The following is a 20034-nucleotide window of genomic DNA, read 5'->3' as shown; positions in this document are numbered from 1 at the left end:
AGAAAGAGAGAAAGCATGAATGGAGGAGGAGGGGCAGAAGGAGAGGGAGAAGCAGACTGCCTGCTGAGCAGGGACCCTGACACAGGGCTCGATCACAAGACTGGAGATGATGACCTGAGCCGAAGGCAGATGTCCAACCAACTGAGCCACCCAGGTGCCCGCTCCCAGTTTTTTTTATATCAATGTTCCCTGGAATCCAAAGTGAAGAACTCTATTAAAGAAATACATGCAGAAGGTTCAGGAAATTTGGATCAATCCCATCTGGCCCCTGGAACTGCAAGATAGGGTTCCTCTTTGTTCCTCTGCAGTAGGAAGGGCCACGTGACTAATTTGGGCGAATGGACTATGAGCACAATGGCATGTGTCCCTTCTGAGCAGAGGTGGTGAGAAGTGACCCTTTTCCCCCTAGAAACCATCTCCTGAGATGGCAGCTCTCAAGACGGTGGCGTGTCTGTCACCTTCAGTGGACGAGTAAGAGGAGGAAGAAATAAACTTTTGTTCTGTGAAGCCATGGAGATAGTGGAGGTTCATTTGTTAGCTCAGTATAACCCAGCCTTGCCCTGACTCCTAAGCAGTGCCCGCCTGGAAGCCACGGGGCAGCCATCTGCTGCTGTGAACAAGGAGAAGCCAGAAAAATCAATCTGCAGTGGCGAAAGAGGGGGCAGGGCGAGGAAGGACAGGTATAGAGGCAGTGACAGGAGGCTACTGAGAACTGAGTGGCAGAGGACAGCTGCCTAGGTGTCTGAGTGATTCTCTAGCTCCTGGTTCCAGACCACTGTGCCCTTGAGTTCAGGGTAATGTCACTGTGTTCTTCAACAGAGCCCCCATTTGCAACTGACACCAGCTCAAGTGACATTCAGATTGAAGAGCTTTGATTCAAATGCTCAGCAGTTCCCCTCCTGCCAGCCAAGGTTGGCTGAGGATACACAGACCAAGGCTCCCCGGGCACCTTAATTCAAAATGTGTTCCTTCTGAATTGGGAAATAAGGTAGCGGACTAAGAGACTTTGCTGAGCACCCAGCAGCTGTGGTCTCAGAGCTGGAAGGACCTTGAACCAAGGGACAAGATGCAGGACAGAGCGATGGCTCCTGCCATCACACGGCCCTTTGTGGATTTCAAAGCATCACCATTCGGTCCATACAACCATATTGGTTACCCCCATGTTCTATTTAGGGAAGTGGAGATAGGAAAGGGGAATGCCCAAGGGCACCCTGCTAATCAGCTAGGGCCTCCAGAATCAGGGTAAGCCAGTGGTGACAGCAACGAACACTCACAGCACATGCTGGGTGCTGAGTATAGGCACTTCATATACGTTAACTTATTTAATTCCTATAACAACCCTAAGAGGCAGGTATTAGACAGCATCCCCCATTTTACAGATAATCAAACTGAGGCACAGAGTTGTTAAGCCCGTTGCCCCAAATCCTGGAACTGCCAAACGGTAGAGCCAAGATTCAAACTCAGACTGCCTGGCTCCAGAGTCTGTCTTACTTACTTACATCCTTACTAGGATGCTAGGGCCGCTTCTCTAAGTGACATTCCAGAGGATGCAAACTCACCTGACGCCAGGGGCCAGGCTAGGGTGTTCATGAGTGAATCGGGACAGGAAGGACTATAGAACCTGGATAGCACAGGCCCTGGTTAAATGCAGGAACATGTACCCATAGTTTTCAGGCGGAATTCAAAATATATAGATATATACGTATACACGTACACATACACACACATTTGGATTTATATGTAAAATTTACCAATTTTTAAGAGTTGGCAAAGGAGTCACATTCTCTAAAAAAGCAGATTTTCTGAAAGATTCCTTCCTGCAAGCCAGCAGAGCAGCCACACACAGCCTCTGTACAAGGTATGATCTTTATACTATGCGAGGCGCTTCCCAGGGAGGTGGCTCCAGCTGGCTTTTCCAATCAGACCCTGTCCCCACACAACCCGGGTGTGCTAGGCATCGCAGTGACAAGACGCCTTCAGAAAACCAGCCCAGGGCAGCTCCTGTGTGCTCAGCCAACTGCACCACTGGCAGCTTTCCCTGGATCAGTTGGTGCCTCGGGAGGAATGAGCACAATGCGAGGCTTGGGAATTAATCAAAGAGCAGCCACCGGGACGCAGCTCACTTGGCAGAGGAAACTAAAGCGCCGACCCTCCCCGCGCTCAGCAAATGACTTGCTCACTCACCTCCTCAAAGTCATCCAGCTCCTCCAGCCTGGTGCGAACCTTCTCTGACATTGCGGATGTGGCAGTCCCGGCTTTGCCTAAACGGAACGGATTCATGTCACACAGGTGGCTTTCTCTGTCACCCACAACCCCAGGGAACGGCATCTTTCACTCTACACTTTATTCATCGTGAATAAGGAGGGCACAGAACAATTTCATTACAGACAACTCTGAGATGGTTATATAAGGATGTCGTTTCACAAAAGTCCCACTGGCAACGTTTTTGCTGAGCCTCGGACTAACTATTCGGGCCAGCCTCGAAGTGGTTCCCCTCCACTGGATATTTACAAACTTTTCACTGAATCATTTGTTTCCTAAAGAAAGCCAGAACAGAGAAGGATGCCAAAAATCCATCACGCAATTGTCTTCCACCAACAAAAGGCCCTCTCAGCCTCAGCGCAGGACTGTACTCTGCTCCTAAAACCACCACCTCACTGTCTGCCCAGCACCAGGGCTTCAAAGCTCTCTCTCCATGCAAACGGGCTGGCCAGGCCTCCTCCCATCACCTGTCAGCACAGATGTCTGCCATCCCATCCAGCTGCCAGCTGGCCCTCCGGCACCCCTCAACTCAGAAACCTTCCCCGTCTGAAAGGGGCTTCTGTTCTGTTCTATTTTTTTAATGTTTTTTTATTTATTTATGATAGTCACAGAGAGAGAGAGAGAGAGAGAGAGAGAGGCAGAGACATAGGCAGAGGGAGAAGCAGGCTCCATGCACCGGGAGCCCGATGTGGGATTCGATCCTGGGTCTCCAGGATCGCGCCCTGGGCCAAAGGCAGGCGCTAAATTGCTGCGCCACCCAGGGATCCCTTCTTTTGTCTTTTTTTTTTTTAATTTTTTTTATTTATTTATGATAGTCACACACAGAGATTCTTTTTTTTTTTAAGATTTTATTTATTTATTCATAGAGATGTAGAGAGAGAGAGAGAGAGGCAGAGACAAAGGCAGAGGGAGAAGCAGGCTCCACGCAGAGAGCCTGACGTGGGACTCGATCCAGGGTTTCCAGGATCACGCCCTGGGCTGCAGGCAGCGCTAAACCGCTGCGCCACCGGGGCTGCCTGAGAGATTCTGTTCTGTTCTAGATCTGAGGTCCTCCTCCTGCCACCCAAACTCACTCTCAGGAATGGAAGTTCATTCTTTGAAGGCACCGGCTTTTTAGATCTGGTGTAAACTCAAAGATCTGCCTGGGATCAGGCTGAGAGCACGGTACAGTTATTTAATTACTAATGAATGACTATAAGTTTCCAAATAATGTTTTTCTTTTACCTCGTTTCTACTTTTCCTTCAATTTGAAATATAATACATAGAGAAAATGCACACGTGTATATTTTAACAGATAACCAAAACACCTTGGGACCACCACCCAGGCTGATACGGCCTTGCTTCCTATTCACCATTATCTTTAGTCGATAAAATTGACCTTTGTTGTTGCACAGAGTTGGTGCCCTACTGTTTATTTTCCACCGTGTGACTACACCACAGTGCATTTCTTATTCTACTGCTGATGGATGTTTGAGTTATCTCCTGTTTGGGGCTACCGTGAACAATGCTGCTATGAACGTTTCTGTGTCTCCTGGTTCATATACGCACGTTTCTTCAGGGCAGTGCCTTCTCAGACTTTTACAGGAATCACTCAGATGAGTTAGCGTGTGGATTCTGATTTTCAGTAAGACTGGCAGAGCCTGGGACACCTGGGTGCCTCAGCGGTTGAGCATCTGCCTTTGGCTCAGGGCGTGATCTCGGAGTCCTGGGATCAAGTCCTACATCGGGCTCCCTGCACGGAGCCTGCTTCTCCCTCTGCCTCTGCCTCTCTCTGTGTCTCTCATGAATAAATAAAATCTTAAAAAAAAAAAAGAATGGCAGAGCCTGAGACTCTGCACGTCTAATGACTCCCAGGTGATGTCAATGCTACTAGCCCTTGGACCACACTTTAAGAAAAACATAGGTTTGGGCAGAGTTGGAAAAATGCTTCCTTTCTGAAAAGGACCAAAATACTTTAGGTTTTGTGAGTCAAAGAGTCTCTGTTTTAACTACTCAATTCTGCCATCATAGCAAAAAAGCAGCCAGACAATAGGTTACCAAACTGGTATGGCTGTATTCTAATAAAACTTTATTTACAAACTTAAACAGGGGCCAGACCTGGCCTGCAGGACACAGTTTGCTGATTTCTGATCTAGAGTGTATCCTAATAGTAGAATTGCTGGTTCAAAGGGCTGGCCCAACTTCAATTTTGATAGATATCACAGAAGCGGTTTATACAGTGGTTTTTACCCTCTCACTGACAGCATTAGAGCTCCTGTTACTATTAACTCCTCAACAGCAAGTAATCTCATCAGTCTTTCTGGTCTTTCCAAACTGGCAGACATGGAACAGTACGATTTACTTTTTCATGGTTTGTTGTCCACATTACAGCCCTACCAAAGGTGCTCCCACTCTCTCGATTACTAAAGTGTTGCCCCCACGTGCAGAGAACGGGGAGAGCTGCATCTGCCATACTAGTCATATGCATCCCAGTGGTACATGAGCTGTGTCAGCTGCCTCCCAATCACCTGGGAGCTTCAAAAAAGCACTTCCCAGGGGTGCCCTGGTAGCACAGTCAATTAAGCTTCTAATTCCTGGTTTCAGCCCAGGCTGTGATCTCAGGATCGTGAGACTGAGCCCCACGTTGAGCTCTGCACTCAGCAAGGAGTCCGCTTAGGACTCTCTCCCTCTGCCCTGCCCTCAACACTGCATGCACATGTGCTCTTTCTCAAAGAAATAAATCTTTAAAAAATGCAATAGCTGGATCTTACTCCTCAAGATAAATTCAGTAAGTGGAGTGGGGCCCAGGGGTCTATTTGGATAAAAGTTGCTCCGGTGATCCTGTTGCACAGCTAGCTTGAGGCAAAATGGAGCAGAGCTTCTGACCCTGTGTCCTGGCAGAAGAAACTGAGGACTGCAATGTTCAGGGACCAGTGGCTGCTGAGACTGCTCCTGTCCCCAGCGCATCTGCCTTCTCACAAGGGATAAAGACCAAAGTAAAAGAGCTCTGAAAAGGAGAGTTTTAACTGTTTCCCAGCTGCTGAGGAGGTACTTGGAGTGGAGTCTATTGCTCTATAGCTAAAACCAGTGAGCTGATATTTTACTCTTAGTCACTTTGAGAGTCACTTTGTTCTCTCCCCCACCCCCCACTCATCACATAAATATGTATAATCTAGGCAATAACAGCTTTCATGGAATTAAACACCAGACTGGATTCCACAATCATTTTTTTTCTTTGTAAAATTATACGAATGGTTATGGGAGGATTCCCCTTCAAGATAGAAACAACAGCAAAAACTCACCTTTTTCAGATCCCATAAACAGATTCTGCAAAGGCAAAAATAACTTGTTACTATTTATCAAAACTTACTAGTTTCTGCAATGACAACAAGAAAACCTCATAAGGTACTTAATTACTCAGGTAGCACCATGATAACATGACCCCTTGGTTTCCAACAGAACTACTTACTGATCCAAATGAGAAATAGAAAATGTTTAATCAAAGGAGGAAAACACAGCTCACTGGAAACCACTGGAGTTTCAAATTAATACACAATCCAGGATGCCAAGAAATGGCAAAATTTTCAGGCCAAGGGACATCACGGGGTAGTATTCAGGTTCTCTAAATCAGGGTTTCACAACATTGGCACTATTGACATTACAGGCCGGAAAATCCTGTTGTGTGGAGGCAGCCCCCAGGCACTGGAGGATGTTTAGCAGTGTCCCCGGTCTCTACCTGCTAGATGCCAGTAATACCCCCACAGTTGTGACAACCAGGAATGCCTCCAGACAATGCCACGTGTCCCCTGGGAGGCATAAAATTACTGGTTGGAAAAAAAAAAAAATCACTGCATTAAAATGACTCAATGCATTCAGAAAATTAGAACTAAACCACCAGTCCAGCCACTCTGCCTGCACCTTGCTCCCCTAGTACAAACCCTGAGAGGAAGTGAGTGGAGAGACATCATAGCAGAGCCTCCCAGATGCCCAACAGGCTCACTCCTTCCTCCCTATGCACAGCCCCGATTTCTGATGGGCACACTGGTCACCATTTCCCAGCTTCCCTTCCACCTGTGTCTGTCCTGTGACAACCTTCAAGACAAGTGTGATGGGGTGTGTGTGGAAGGGGACTCTGGGAGAGGTCCTCAAATGACCGAGGGTGCATCCCACTTTCCCTCCTCCTTCTAACAACGTGGCCACGAGGGGATGCTGATCACAGCAGGGCAGAAAGAGCTGCCCAACCAGCCCTGTACTACCCACCTCTGGGCTGCTTTTCAGTGTCAAGAGAGAAGCATCACTCTTGCATCTGTCACTAGCAAAGGCTTCAGTTATAAGCTCAGTTATAAGTTATGAACCTTGACCTCAATAACCCAGGCATTACTCTTTCCTTGTTTGGGCTCGGCTCGAAGCCTTTCACCACAGGAGCCACTTGCTGGATCCAGGGTCAGCTCCTCTCTCTCTCTCCCCCACATGTGCACCCAGCACAAGCCAATGACGTTGCCTCAAGGCCATCCAAAGAAACAGCAAACTTCCAGTTCTGGAACACCTGAGCTACAGCAAGAAGTAAACCTTCTTTGGCGTGGTGGGAATCCTCACATCCTAACTCAGACCTCCCCAGAGATGAGGCTCTGCTGTTCCAATTCTTCCTCTGAACTGTGCCAGGGCCCTGATTCTTAGCCCATTTTTTGAGAAACCAATCAATACATTTTTCTCCCAACTAACGCTGGCACAATGAGGGAGACACACAGAGCCCAGGAGTTGGGGCAACATTAACTTCAATGTTGCAATTTATAAGAAATCTGTATTTGGTCTGGATCCTGTTCCTGGCACAGAAGCTCCTACTACCCTTGGAATTTCCTAAATGTTGAGTGGCAAAGTGTTTTCTGTTATGTAATTGACTTTTGGATCCACCTAAAGTTGGGGACTGGTTTCCCAGGGAAGCAAACGTGATTAAAGGGCTGGAACTTTCCATTTCTCCAGGGAGGAGAGAGGGCCTGGAAGTTGAACTAGTCACCAATGGCCAATGATTTAAACAATCATGTCTATGCAATGAGGCCTCTTCAAGTGGATGCTGATTCAAGGCCTTCAGTATCTTTGTAATCTAGTAAGTAAACTGGCTTCCTGAATTCTGGGAACCACCCAGCAAATTAACCGAACCCGGAGGAGGTGGTGGGAATCTGATGCACAGCCAGATGGCCAGGCTTGTGAAGTGGGAGAGACCATTGAGGGACCAGGCCCTTAACCTGTGGGAACTGATGTAATCTCCAGGCATCTCTGTGTGTCAGAAAGGAGTTGAGCTGCAGGACACCCAACTGGCATCGGAATTTTCCCCATGCTTGACATGGGGGAAAATCCTACACACACAATAAAGGCAGAATCACAGTAACAAAAAGAAATTACTACTAAGTCTGAAGCAGGCCCTGGGAGAAGTGTACTGGTACTCACGATGGAGAGCTTTTCTGTGGTGGTGTACCGGGCAAGGATTTCTCCTCGTTTGCTAGCCCAGGGCTCAAAGTCTGATCCTACGATGGAGTTCTCATCTCTGTCTCGTCTCTTTCTAGAGCTGTCCTAAAAAAAGGCAAGACAAGTTCTCAGCCACAGTATCATTTCAGTCTTTAAAAGCAAAATAAAAGCAAACAAGGTGACTGTAGTTGATAACACAGTATAGTAAAACTGAAATTTGCTAGGAGAGTAAAACTTAAATGGTCTTACCAAATTAAAAAAAAAAAAAGGTAATGATGTGAGGTGACAGATGTAATAACTAACTTGATGGTGGAAGTGTTTTCACAGTGTATAGAAATATCAGTCACAAATGGCTGACTCTTGCTTTCGGCTCAGGTCGTAATCTTGTGGTGGTCGTGGGATGGAGCCCCACCACAGGCTCCAAGCTCAACGGGAGTCTCTCTCCCTCTGCCCACCTCCACTCATGCTTTAAATTAATCTTTTAAAAAAATAGCAAATCATGTTGACACCTTAGATGTCTAACAATTTCGTCAATTATATCTCAAAGCTAAAGAAAAAAAGTTTAAGCAGAAGGCAGACAGTCCCTCACTGCCAAATAAAACAGATCTGTCTAAAGGTTTGGTGGATAAAATATTTTTCAGGCCAGTTCACCACAAATGGCTAATAAACTGATCAAAAGACACTCAAACTCATTTAAGAATCAAGGAAAGGCACATGGCAAGTGATCATTTTTTGACCATCAAAATGGCAGAGTTACAATGCACGGTACTATCCCAGTTGGCAAGGATGCTGTTAGACAGGCCCTGCTGGTGGTCCTAGCACATGGTGAAGCCTTTCTGGAAATGATACACCAGTAGCCTCAAAACCTGAAATACACATTGCTGTAGCCCAGTACTATGCTTCTAAGAAGTTATCCTGCAGGGGGTGCATAGCTGGCTGAGTTGGTTGAATGTGTGACTTGTGATCTTGGGGTTGGGAGTTCAAGCACCATGTTGGGTGTAGAGATTACCTAAACATAAAATCTTTAAAAAAAATAAAATAAAAAAGAAATTATCCACTGAAATCCAGCACGTGTGTACCCAGACATGGGTCTGTTAAAGGCCCATGGCCGAGATGAGGGAACACCGGAAACAGTCCATGTGTCTAGCATCAAGGAGGTACTCATTCTTTAGGATGCAATTCAAAATAAAAAGACTGTTCCCAGGGGCACCTGGGTGGCTCAGTGGTTGAGCGTCTACTTTTGGCTCAGGTCGTGATCCCGGGGTCCTGGAATCAAGTCCCACATCAGGCTCCCTGGAGGGAGCCTGCTTCTCCCTCTGCCTATGTCTCTGCCTGTCTCTCATGAGTAAATAAATAAAATCTTAAAAAAAAGCCTGCTCCCTAAGTACAAACACAGAAAGTTCTCCCAGATACTTTGTCAAGTTGGGGGGGGGGGGGGGGGAGTATAACTATAGTTCAATTTACATTAAAAAAAAAAGTAAACGGATGTAGACAATGCCAGCACAGAATGATGGTTCAGAGTGTGAGCTGTGAAGTCAGCCTGGCTGGGTCTGAAGTCCAGCGTATACTTGATCTTCCTCCACATGGGCCTCCTCAGAACACCTGCCACACACAGCGTGAGCGCTAGGAACACATTGAGCAACGCCCACCTTGCAGCAAGGAAATCCTATTACTGCTGTGGTTGTTACTCAGATGGGAATATGTGTGTAGATATTCAAAAACTACCCTATGTCTATATCTATGAAAATACACCAAAAAAAGCGATAGAAGTGGACGCCGAAAACACTGATCACTGATGACCTCGAAGGCAGGCCAACAGGATGAGGGCTTCACTGGCACGGTTTGACTCCCTTACATGCAAAACCAGTGATTTACTTACATGATTACCTAATTAGAAAAAAGAAGAAGAATTACTATGGGTGAAATGAAAACCAAGAATGAATTTTGAAGTGGCTTAATAAAGAAAGGAAGAAGCTTCCAGCAACCGCGCCAGCCTCTAAGTGGGGGACACGGCCTCCATAAGCAGGACCCTGTGGGCCTGTGGATCATCTGAACTGTTACAGACATAACACTCTTGTGCCAATTAAAAAGCAAAAAGATGAAAAGTCACCCTGCCCCCGGACGGACCCCCGTGGGCGGTGTTACCGTGGCTGCGGGCTCAGCAGTGGCTGCGAACATGGAGAGGGGGTCAGTCCCATCCAGCACGCTGCTCAGCGGGTCCACCACAGAGCTGGAGGACGAGGAGGACGTGGAAGACGTGCTGCCTTTCCGGCTCACTTTCTTGGTCTTTGACTCTGTGACCTGAGGGGAAAACCGCGAGCAGGTAAAGTAGAAGTTCCCCAAGACTTTTCCCAGAGAAACACTCACCTGCGTTTTTCCCTCATTCCCTTGGCTGAAGTGACCATTGCTCTGAGCAGGGATGCTTATGTTTTTGTGACAATCTGACATGACTCAGAATCCCAGCTGTGGAGGAAGGGAAGGCAGTGGGGGGCGCTGGCGGGAGGAGGAGATGGGGCCTCGAAGACTCAGGAGGTGGGACATAACCGCATCCCCATAGGACCCTCTTACTCAGAGCCTTCCCCAGGGAAGCAGCATCTACATCACCTGGAGGCTGTTCAAATACGCAGACTCCTAAGCTCCACTGCATCAGAACCTGCATCTTCACAAGACGGTCCTGTCGTTCATGAGGTGGCAAGGTCCTGGGAGGATCATGAACCAGGGGACGTGAGATCCCAGGGCTTTCACGCCTGGGACGGTCACCATGGGGCTGCCGAGCTGCATCATCTAGTACTGCAGAGTACTGGATGCCCTGCCTTCCTTTTTTGAAGACCTTCCTAATGCCACACGCTGGTCAGTACTCGGGGCGCAGCAGGGTGTTGGGGTGTGAAGCCATGTCCTTGTCCCACTGGCCTCTATCTCTCCCCAACTTCAGAAGACCAGACCAGGGCCGACCCTCTGAACCAAGAGGATCCAACCAGAGTTTCTCTGCTGAAAATTTAGGACCAAATCCAGAAAAGCTAGTTGGGCTCCACTCTCCTTTTGAAATGTGGAAGCTATGAAAGCACAGGGGCCAGGGCTGACGGACAGTAATGGCCAGTCTGAGAAGGTATCCATCGGGAGATGGGGAAAACCCGTCTTGAGAGAAAGAAAGAGAGAAAGAGAGAGAACTGGATGTTCTACTCCAAATGATGGAGAAGATGGGATTCGAGACCTGAGTGGCCTTCGTCCCTGGTTCTGGGAAAGGAGGCTCTAGACCTTGGAGTGGCCGTCATTCACGAGCCCCTCAGTCACACCTGGGTTTATGCTGAGGGGCTGCAGCATGGTGGCTGCTCATGAGAAAGACGAAGCCTATGGGCACAACCAGGTGATCTCCGCCTGACCTCAGGGGAGGGAGGCTAGAGACTGGGTGCAATCACGTGGCCAGGGAATCACGCCATCATGCCTACGTACTAAATCCCCAAGATGAAGTGTGGACGGTGGAGCTTCCTGGTTGGTGGACACATGATGTGTCCCCAGGTAGAGGACACAGAGCTTGCTGTGATCCCAGACCTTCCTGGACCTCACCCTAAGTCTCCCTCAGCTGGCTGCCCCTCATTGGTATCCTTTATATAAAAACCTAAGTACAGTGCTTTGCTGAGTTCTCTGAGTTGTTCTATCAAGTTATCAAGCCTGAGGGAGATCTTGGGAAACCCCTGGATTTGCAGCCAGTTGGTCAGGCGTGCAGTTGGCCTGGGGGTCCCCCAAATTTGCAGTGGGTGTTTAAAGCAAGGGGCATCTTCCTGAAGACCTTGGCCTAAACCCAGAGGGTCTGACACCCACCTCGGATGATTTTGGTCAAGTGCCTCCTACGAGTGCACACCTGTCATTCTGTCTGCCTGGCATCTGTGCCTCCACCTCCCAGGCTCCCAGTCGTGTTTTCTTTGGAAAGGCAACCCTCCCCAACTCTCAGCTCCCACAGGCCTAGTGGGGTGGGCACTACCCCACCCCAATCATCCAGCACGTTCTACTCCCTGGTCAACAGAGTGAGCCAGGAAGGGACACAGAACCCAACTGGGCAACGGAAACTGACAGAGAAGAGAGTCTCCCTGCTGCTGCCATTGCTCAGCCACTGGATCCAAGCCTGGAGCTGCTGCCCAGGTCTATCTCCAGGCGAGTGAGTTCCTGAGAACAGACCGACCCACTGGTGGGTCAGCCATGGTGGCACAAGCCCACGGGGCCTGGCATGGCCTTGGAAGGCAGAAGCTCCATCTAGGCTCCCCTGCCTTATGGAACGGCCTCTGTGTATCCTCAGGCTCTCTGCCATTACAGAACGTCACGTCCCTGCTACCCGTGGTCTATGCCTATTGCCCTTACCCCACACACGATGACAAGCACGTAGCTTCTACTACTTACTAATCAAATGACACTAACCCAGAAGCGAAGGACCATCTATGTCACTTGCCCACTTTCTGGTTCGTTTTTTAACTAACTCACAAGCCGACAAAGACAGTACCCAAGGACAGCATCCTCAACTAGTCATCGGAGAGATTCTTATATTCCACATGGGCAAGTTTAGAAGGTATTTGGTTTACAGCTCCCCATTAGGAATAAAGGCAGCCCATGGCTCGCGACAACCTCGCAAATGGGAGAAAGGGCAGAATGAACACGATGGTGGGAGATAAACAGGCAAAAGCGCTACTGTCAGCAAACGGCAAAGCCCCAGGAACCCAACCTCTGATTTCGTGGAGTAAGAATGGCAGTTTGAGAGGCCCGTGACAAACTCACAGTTATAGGCTTCAGCGGGTGATAGTCTCCAAACTCCAAGGGCACAGCCTCCAGGCGGCATGACGCAAACTCAGCCTTGTAGTTCCTGTTTCTGGAATGCCTGGCAGACAGCAAAACCCAGAAAACGATCAGCTGAAGGACACATCTAACACACCAGAACTGTTCGCTCAGACTCCCTCAAGGATATGGCCGTCTGTAGCAGAAGGTATCTCTACCCAGTCTGAGAAATGCTCAACAGAATTTTAACACTCAGTTCAAAGGCATCCAGGACCCGCAAGGCCAGATGCCACAACCAGGGGCGTTCAGTGAGGTAAGGCCAACTTTCCTCCCGGGCTCCTCCCCGTAGACAAGCAGGGCCCGAAGGAAGAGCTTCTTAGGAGAACAGGGCGCAGAGAAGTGAGAAATCCGGCCCTGGGGCTCCCCGCAAAGTGTTCACAAGAGCTGTAGAAAGCCAGAGAAAGAAGCCGAGCAGGAAGTAGACAAAGAGCACAGGGTTTTCATCAGTCTTGTGACAGGATCAGAGGATGGAAGTAAAACAGAATCCATGCTGATGCACAAGGGGAACAGACGGGAAGCCCGGCAAAGAGGGTGAGAGGCAGTAGGGGGCAGGGCGGGAAGGCCTAACACATGTACAACTAGAACCCCAGAGGGAGGAGAAAAAAGATGGGCAGAAACAGTATCTGAAGGATGACAGTGGAAACCAAAAGACAACCAGCTACAGATTCAGGAAACACCTATGCCCCACGCAGGCCCTGTACAAAAGCAAATCAGAAACAATACTTAGGGCTTTGAGTAATATGGCTAAAAGAGAGAGGATTTCTTAGAAAAAAAGAAAAAGACACAGTATTTTCAAAGAACGATTATTGTCTCAGCACAGAGATGAGAGCCGGCAGACAAATGGATGATGTGCTCAAGTAGCAAAGAAATCAAATGCCAACCAAAAATTCCACACCTACTAAAACTACGCTGCAGTCCTAAGGGGTAGTTTCTCTGTCAAAAAAAAAAAACAAGAGGATTTGTGGGCGGTGGTGGGCGCCTGGGTGGCTCAGTTGGTGATCAGTTCATGATCTCAGAGTCCTGGGATTGAACCCCATCATTGGTCTCCCAGCTCAGCGGGAGTCTGCTTCTCCTTCTCCCTGCCACTCAACACCCACCCCCCACCCCCGCCCCTGCCAGCTCATGTTCTCTTTCAAATAAATAAAGTCTTAAAAAAAAAAAAAAAAAGGGTGCCTAGGTGGCTCAGTGGTTGAGCATCTGCCTTTGGCTCAGGACGTGATCCTGGGGTCCTGGGATCGAGTCCCGCATTGGGCTCCCTGCAGGGAGCCAGCCTCTCCCTCTGCCTAGGTCTCTGCATCTCTGTGTCTCTTGTGAATAAATAAAATCTTTAAAAAGAAAAAGAGAACAGCACGTATAGCAGAATTGTATTTTTTAAAAAAAAGCTACATGTAGAAACAAAATGATCCCAACTGAAAAACATAGATATATGTAATATGGCACATATATACGTACGTACCCATATGTACTGAACAGTAATAAAATGTAAAGGTGTGGATAAAACTATATTATTGACTGTAAAGAATAATTTATGGTATTTAAAATACAGGTAGAATTGAAACCGTATGACAGCTAGCACAGAAGAGGCGCTGTGGTCTGAAGGTCTGTGCTCCCACCCCCCCCACCAAATCCACACATTGAAATCCTTGCTCCCAAAAATGATGGTGTTAGAGGTGGGCCTTCAGGAAGTGAAGGGGTCATAAGGGAGGAGCCTCATGAGTGGGACCAGTGCTGGGAATAGGGACCCCCGAGAGCCTCCCCACCCCATGAAGATACCCTGTGCTGATGTCGGGATCCTGGACTTCCAGCCTCCAGGAGAAACAAATCCTCTTGTTTAGAAGTTGCCCCATCTGTGATTTTTTTTTTTTTACAGTAGCCCCAATGGACTAAGGCAGGTAACTGGGACTGAGAAGTAGGGGTGCTGCTGTAACAAATACCTCGAAACGAGGAAGGGTTTTTCGAGACAGATGAGAAAAGCCATTGCCTTGGGGGGGACAGTCACGGGTGACTGCTGTGAGGGCAGGAGAGTTGCGGAGGAAGCCCCAACCCTCCTCCAGGAGGCACCAGCGGCTGCATCAGAAGCTGGCGAGGCCTCAGATGGCTACGGGGACTGAGGACCATGGGCCAGGACACGGCCAGGTGATCCCGGTCACACTCAGGCAGGCAGCTCGGCAGGAGCGTGCTCACCTGTGGGTGCCCTGTGGGACGCCGAACCCATGAGCAATGAAGCGGGGCAGGGGGTCAGGACATTCCCTACACCAAGCGTTGTGGGAGCTCTTGAATATGCACCCGTAAAAAAAAGGAGAAGTGATTAAAAGCCAGAATGGCTCATCCAAAGGGAAACATTTTAAAAAACTTGGAAAGCACACAGTCTCAAGGGGCACAGGGAGACGGTCACCTTGCTCCTCAGCCTCCCAGTCCCCTAAACACGCCCTCACCCAGCCCCACGACTTATTAGTACTAGCCGGAACCCCAAATCCAACTGTGCTGTGCAACCTGTAGGCCTGACTTGAGCTCCAATAACCCAGAAACCCAACTCAGGACAAGAGAACAGAGACCCCAGGGCATTTCATTCCCATCTCTTTCTAAATAACTATGGCTTTGAGAGCAGGAGAGGAGGAAGGCCGCTCAACAATACAGGTGGATCTCTAATTTTTATTTTTTATATTCTGAAAGAAAAAACCCCTATTCATGATATATTGCCTAGTCTCTGCGGTCACACTCACCATACACTGAGTCCTCATCTCTCAAAAATATGAAATGCTTTTCCAGGCTCCCTTTGATAGGCTGCCAGACAATCCTTGACTTAAAAATAAACCAAGAAAAAAATAAAATAAACCAAGACCTGAAGAATAAATAAATTGGAATAGCAACCATCGACGGCCATAACAGAGGTTAAAAATCAAACGATGCTTGTCCTCCTTTCAGGTCATTCTTAACTTTATCAACAGAATTTTGAAAGGTTATTAGAATGAGTGGAAATGGAATCCAACCCGAAATTCAGTTGCAAAGGCTCCTCATCCCTGTCATGATTGTTAACAAATCAACCAACAGCTGACAAATGCATGGTATCAAAAAGAACAAGGTGCAGTGAGGGTGACACAACATTAGAGACACCTAACTCTGGGAAACGAACAAGGGGTAGTGGAAAGGAGGTGGGTGGGGGTTGGGGTGACTGGGTGACGGCAATGAGGGGGGCACTTGGCAGGATGAGCACTGGGTGTTATATGTTGGCAAACTGAACTCCAATTAAAAAGAACAGGGTGACTGGATTCGCAGAATAAAAATAATAGTTCTCATTTATTATGTGCTTGCTGTATACAGGGATGCGGGTCAAGCCCTTTCCCCAGCACTTCCTCATTTAACCAACCCCCAGACACAGGTGCTATCATTACGCCCATTTTTCAGGTAGAGAAGCTGAGGCTTACAGTTGAGGTGACAACAGCAGGTACCTAGGGACTCAAGCAAACTGAGCTGGCCTGAGTCTCAGATGCAGGACCTCTGCAGCCCAAATGTGGGTCATCTTGAGAGCCTTAAGCCATTGTCTACTTTTGTCTATTTTCTTTTTAAAGGACCAAGCTTTGAAATAATTTTTGTTTTTAAGCTGAGGGGAGGTGAAGAAAAATACTTCTGAAAAACACCTTAAAAAAAAAAAAGGAAACATTTACCCATTTTGAAATTCCATGTCAAACAGCTATATGCTGATCATTGTGCCATTTCTTCCATTACTTTTCCTCAAATTGATTCTTGGGTCCTAACCAGTTTCCCACAGTTTGCGATGCTACAGCAATGGTCTTCAAGGCCTGGGTCTTTGATAAAGCCAACAGTGCCCCCCAGTGGGCATTTACTCAAAATCCCTATATTTTGCTTTTTTGCCCCAGAACAGAGCCCATGCAGCTGGTCAAAATCCCTCCCAGCAACGCTGAAGGCTGGCGTGGATCCTTGGCAGCCACCCATCATTTCCCACCTGGGCTCCTGGCTGGGCCCAGCTGCTGGCTACTAAAGTGCGGCCCACAAATCACTTAGCAAGGGCATCACCTGGGGAGTGTGGCAACCCCACAGATAGGGATCTGCAGGTTAGCACAGACCCCAGAGTGATTTATACCCACATTAAAGGTTGACCACTCCCTATTTTCCAATTACTTACATCTGGTATCATGGATGCATAGAAATTCCATTAGCAAATAAATCTCCTTATGCTGGAAATCCCGAAATCCACCAAATGCCTTTTGCTGGTTATTTTCATTTGTAAGTGATTTTTAAGTGACTAATGACATCATCTGGCCAGTTTCTTCTCCCACGATCATGATATACCCTCCCTCCCCTCCCCCCCAACTCCTCAAAAAGTCTTCAAGTGATATAAAAATTCTTGACTTGGGGGATTCCTGGGTGGCTCAGCAGTTTAGCGCCGCCTTCGGCCCAGGGCGTGATTCTGGGGCCCCGGGATCGAGTCCCACGTTGGGCTCCCTGCATGGAGCCTGCCCCTCTCTCTCATGAATAAATAAATAAAATCTCAAAAAAAAAATTATTGACTCAAAAGCGGGCGTTTTTATGGGCATTCTTACCACAGGATTAAATACGAAAGGTGACCCACAGCGTACTGTAAACCACAGAGGTTAGCCCAGGATATAACATAATCAGGGATAATGAAGTGTGGGTGCAAAGAGCCATTCTGGGGAGGCTCGTGACAACGCAGTGGGGTTTGGGGAGCCCTGCACCCGAGTCCACAGCCCAGGGCCTGGATTGGAGGTCCAGCTGCCGCTGATGGTTAGGAGCACAGTATTTGAGCTCCAAACCTCTGCAAAGATGCAGACTGTGCTTTAGGTAAACTTAACTGCTTCCCTCTCTGCCTCCACTTTCTGAAAAATAGGATTGTTGTAAGGATTAATAGAGATGTTAGGCACTAAGCACTTAATACAGTGCCTGGCACACCCACAAAAGGCTCCGTGAATGTCAAGTTCAACAATACACATTTCTCCTCTGGAGGCCCTTTCTGCTTCCCCGTTCATCCCATGGAATATTACTGAGCACCTACTCTCTGCCAAGCTCCATGTCAGGTACAACAAGGATTGAAACTCGATCCCTTTTTTAAAATTTTTATTTATTTAGAGATAGAAACAGAGTGCATGCAAGCCAGCAAGAGGAGGGGCAGAGGGGGAGAGAGAATCCCAAGCAGACTCCCCGCTGAGTGTGGAGCCTGATGCAGGGCTGGAGGTCACGACCCTGAGATCATGACCCAAGCGGAAATCATGAATGGGACTCTTCAAAAAAAAAAAAAAAAAAAGAATGGGACGCTTCACCGACTGAGCCACCCAGGCGCCCCTCGGTCCCTTTATTTTTTTTTAATTTTTATTTATTTATGATAGTCATACAGAGAGAGAGAGAGAGGGGCAGAGACACAGGCAGAGGGAGAAGCAGGCTCCATGCACCGGGAGCCCGACGTGGGATTCGATCCCGGGTCTCTAGGATCGCGCCCTGGGCCAAAGGCAGGCGCCAAACCGCTGCGCCACCCAGGGATCCCCCTCGGTCCCTTTAAAGAGCAGCAAGTCTCGGGAAGCGTTAGAATGAATGATGCCACAAAAATGTGGGGAGCGCAGCCAAACGAGCAGCTCTGCAGACCCCAGATGTTAAAAAGACCACAGGTAAAAACCTACTGGGATGCACAGATTAAAATAGCATCTTCCTGCATTTTCTCACTCGAAAACTCCACACAAGTTCATTGAAGCCAGATGTCTCTCGTTTGGGATGTTTACGTTTTAATCGTACCCTAAAAGGTGCTTCGCACGACCGGATCCAAGGAAACTCAGGGGCGTCCAATCCCGATTTGGCGCCTCAAGGCCTCGGGAGGAAGTCGCTGCAGTGCGAGCCAGCTGCAGGGAAGGAGGAAGGCAGCTGCCTGCGGATCCAGCATAAAACCCCGTTGCATCTGACCATGTCTACGCGCTCTCGTTTGCTCACTCACTCGCTCAAGGCAAACCACTTCTCACCATTTGGAAAGAAAGATCGGACGACGGTCGTCCCAGATGCGGGGGAGAGTCCCGCGGGGCCCTCACAGCTCGCAGGCTTCCCGCAGACGCAGCCCAGCCACCGCAGCCACCGGCCGGGACACACGCCCGGCCCGCCTGCAGCGAGCTCCTATGCACCCTCCAAAACCCAACGGAAGCCTCCGCCCCGCTAAAGCCCACCCCGGGCCCCAGGGGGAAGCTGCGCCTCGGGGGCCCTTCCACCAAGCGGTCACCCCCGAGCCCAAGGGGCATGTGGGCGCGCCCCACGGAAGCCGCTCTCCGGGGAGGGGAGCCCAGCGTCCTCCGGGGAGCTGGCCCAGAGGCCAGGCGGGTGTCCGGGTCACCCAGACCGGGGAGGGGGAGACGGGGCGCGGGGAGACGGGGGGGTGCCCCCGGGCGCCGACCGGCCTCAGGCGCCTCCTCCGGACCCGGGCAGCGGCCGGGAATCCTGTGGCCAAAACCACCGCGGGGACGGAACGGGAGACTCCGCCAGCACCGCACGCAGACGGCAGTCGCCGGCCGCTCACACTCGCTCACACTCGCGGACACAGACCCAGACACAGCAGACGGTCCTCCTCCACAGCCCACCCGCCGCTTCTTCCTTACCAGGGAAAGACGGCCATCTTCCCGGTCACGTGAGCGCTTCTACTGGGGAAGCCCGCCCTTTACCTCGCAGGCCCCGCCCCGCTCTGGCCGCCCTGATTGTAAGGGGCAGATGCTTTTCCCCCCGCTGAGCGCCGGGGGCGCCATGATTGTGAGGGGCAGGTGCCCTCCCGCTGAGCCCTGACGGCGCCATGATTGTAAGGGGCAGGTGCCGTCCCGCTGAGCCCTGAGGGCGCCATGATTGTATGGGGCATATGCTTCCCCCGCTGAGCCTGGAGGCGCCATGATTGTGAGGGGAAGGGGCCCTCCCGCTGAGCCCTAACGGCGCCATGATTGTAAGGGGCAGGTCCCCTCCCGCTGAGCCCTGGGGGCGCCATGATTGTGAGGGGCAGATGCTTTCCCAGCTGAGTCCTGGGGACGCCATGATTGTGAGGGGCAGGTGCCCTCCCGCTGAGCCCTGAGGGCGCCATGCTTGTGAGGGGCAGGTGCCTTCCCGCTAACCCTTGGAAGCGCCATGATTGTGAGGGACGGAGAGACTTCCGCTGAGCTTTCCCTTAGCGCCGTAATTACGAGGGGCACACGCACTTCCGCTAAGCCATTGGTCAACGCCCTGCTTGGGGGATGTAGATCCCTTCCCTCAAAACCTAGACGTTGTACGGCCTCCTAGCATTATGGTTACGGAGGCCGGCGTCTGTGCTGCACAGTCCAGGCTGTGTTATCTTCCAGGGACATGACTGAAGGGCAGGTGCTCACCGCAGGGATGCCTTCCCTCACAACCCAGATTGCACCGACCACCGGCACCAGTTATTGGGACGGGCACGAGCACTTAAAATGTCTGTGATTGTAAGGGGCAGGCACATCTCCGCTGGTCAGCGATGCCGTGATTCTAAAAGTCAAATACACT

At 49.7% G+C, this 20034-nt stretch overlaps 1 protein-coding gene across 4 annotated transcripts in view; it reads right to left on the bottom strand.

Annotated features, from left to right (window-relative positions):
* The window catches only part of VPS35L (VPS35 endosomal protein sorting factor like), a 124770-nt gene extending 105607 nt beyond the window's left edge, over positions 1-19163 (bottom strand). For 3 of the 4 annotated variants that reach the window (XM_055340620.1, XM_055340619.1, XM_055340621.1), the window contains exons 1-6: positions 19134-19163; positions 12469-12568; positions 9850-10005; positions 7687-7809; positions 5544-5568; positions 2185-2261 (exon numbers count right to left, since the gene is read on the bottom strand). In XM_055340620.1, the coding sequence (XP_055196595.1) occupies positions 2185-2261; positions 5544-5568; positions 7687-7809; positions 9850-10005; positions 12469-12568; positions 19134-19150 (498 nt within the window). In that variant the 5' untranslated portion in view covers positions 19151-19163. Of the gene's footprint in view, positions 1-2184; positions 2262-5543; positions 5569-7686; positions 7810-9849; positions 10006-12468; positions 12569-18288; positions 18448-19133 lie in introns of those variants that run through there. The other variant, XM_055340622.1, reaches the window with a different exon arrangement.
* Positions 19164-20034: the final 871 nt, after the last annotated feature.

The sequence above is a fragment of the Nyctereutes procyonoides genome, unplaced genomic scaffold (genome assembly GCF_905146905.1).
Source record: "Nyctereutes procyonoides isolate TBG_1078 unplaced genomic scaffold, NYPRO_anot_genome, whole genome shotgun sequence".
NCBI lineage: Eukaryota > Metazoa > Chordata > Mammalia > Carnivora > Canidae > Nyctereutes > Nyctereutes procyonoides.
The sequence above is the reverse complement of the archived record's forward strand: the minus strand, read 5'-3'. Positions and strand labels throughout refer to the sequence as shown.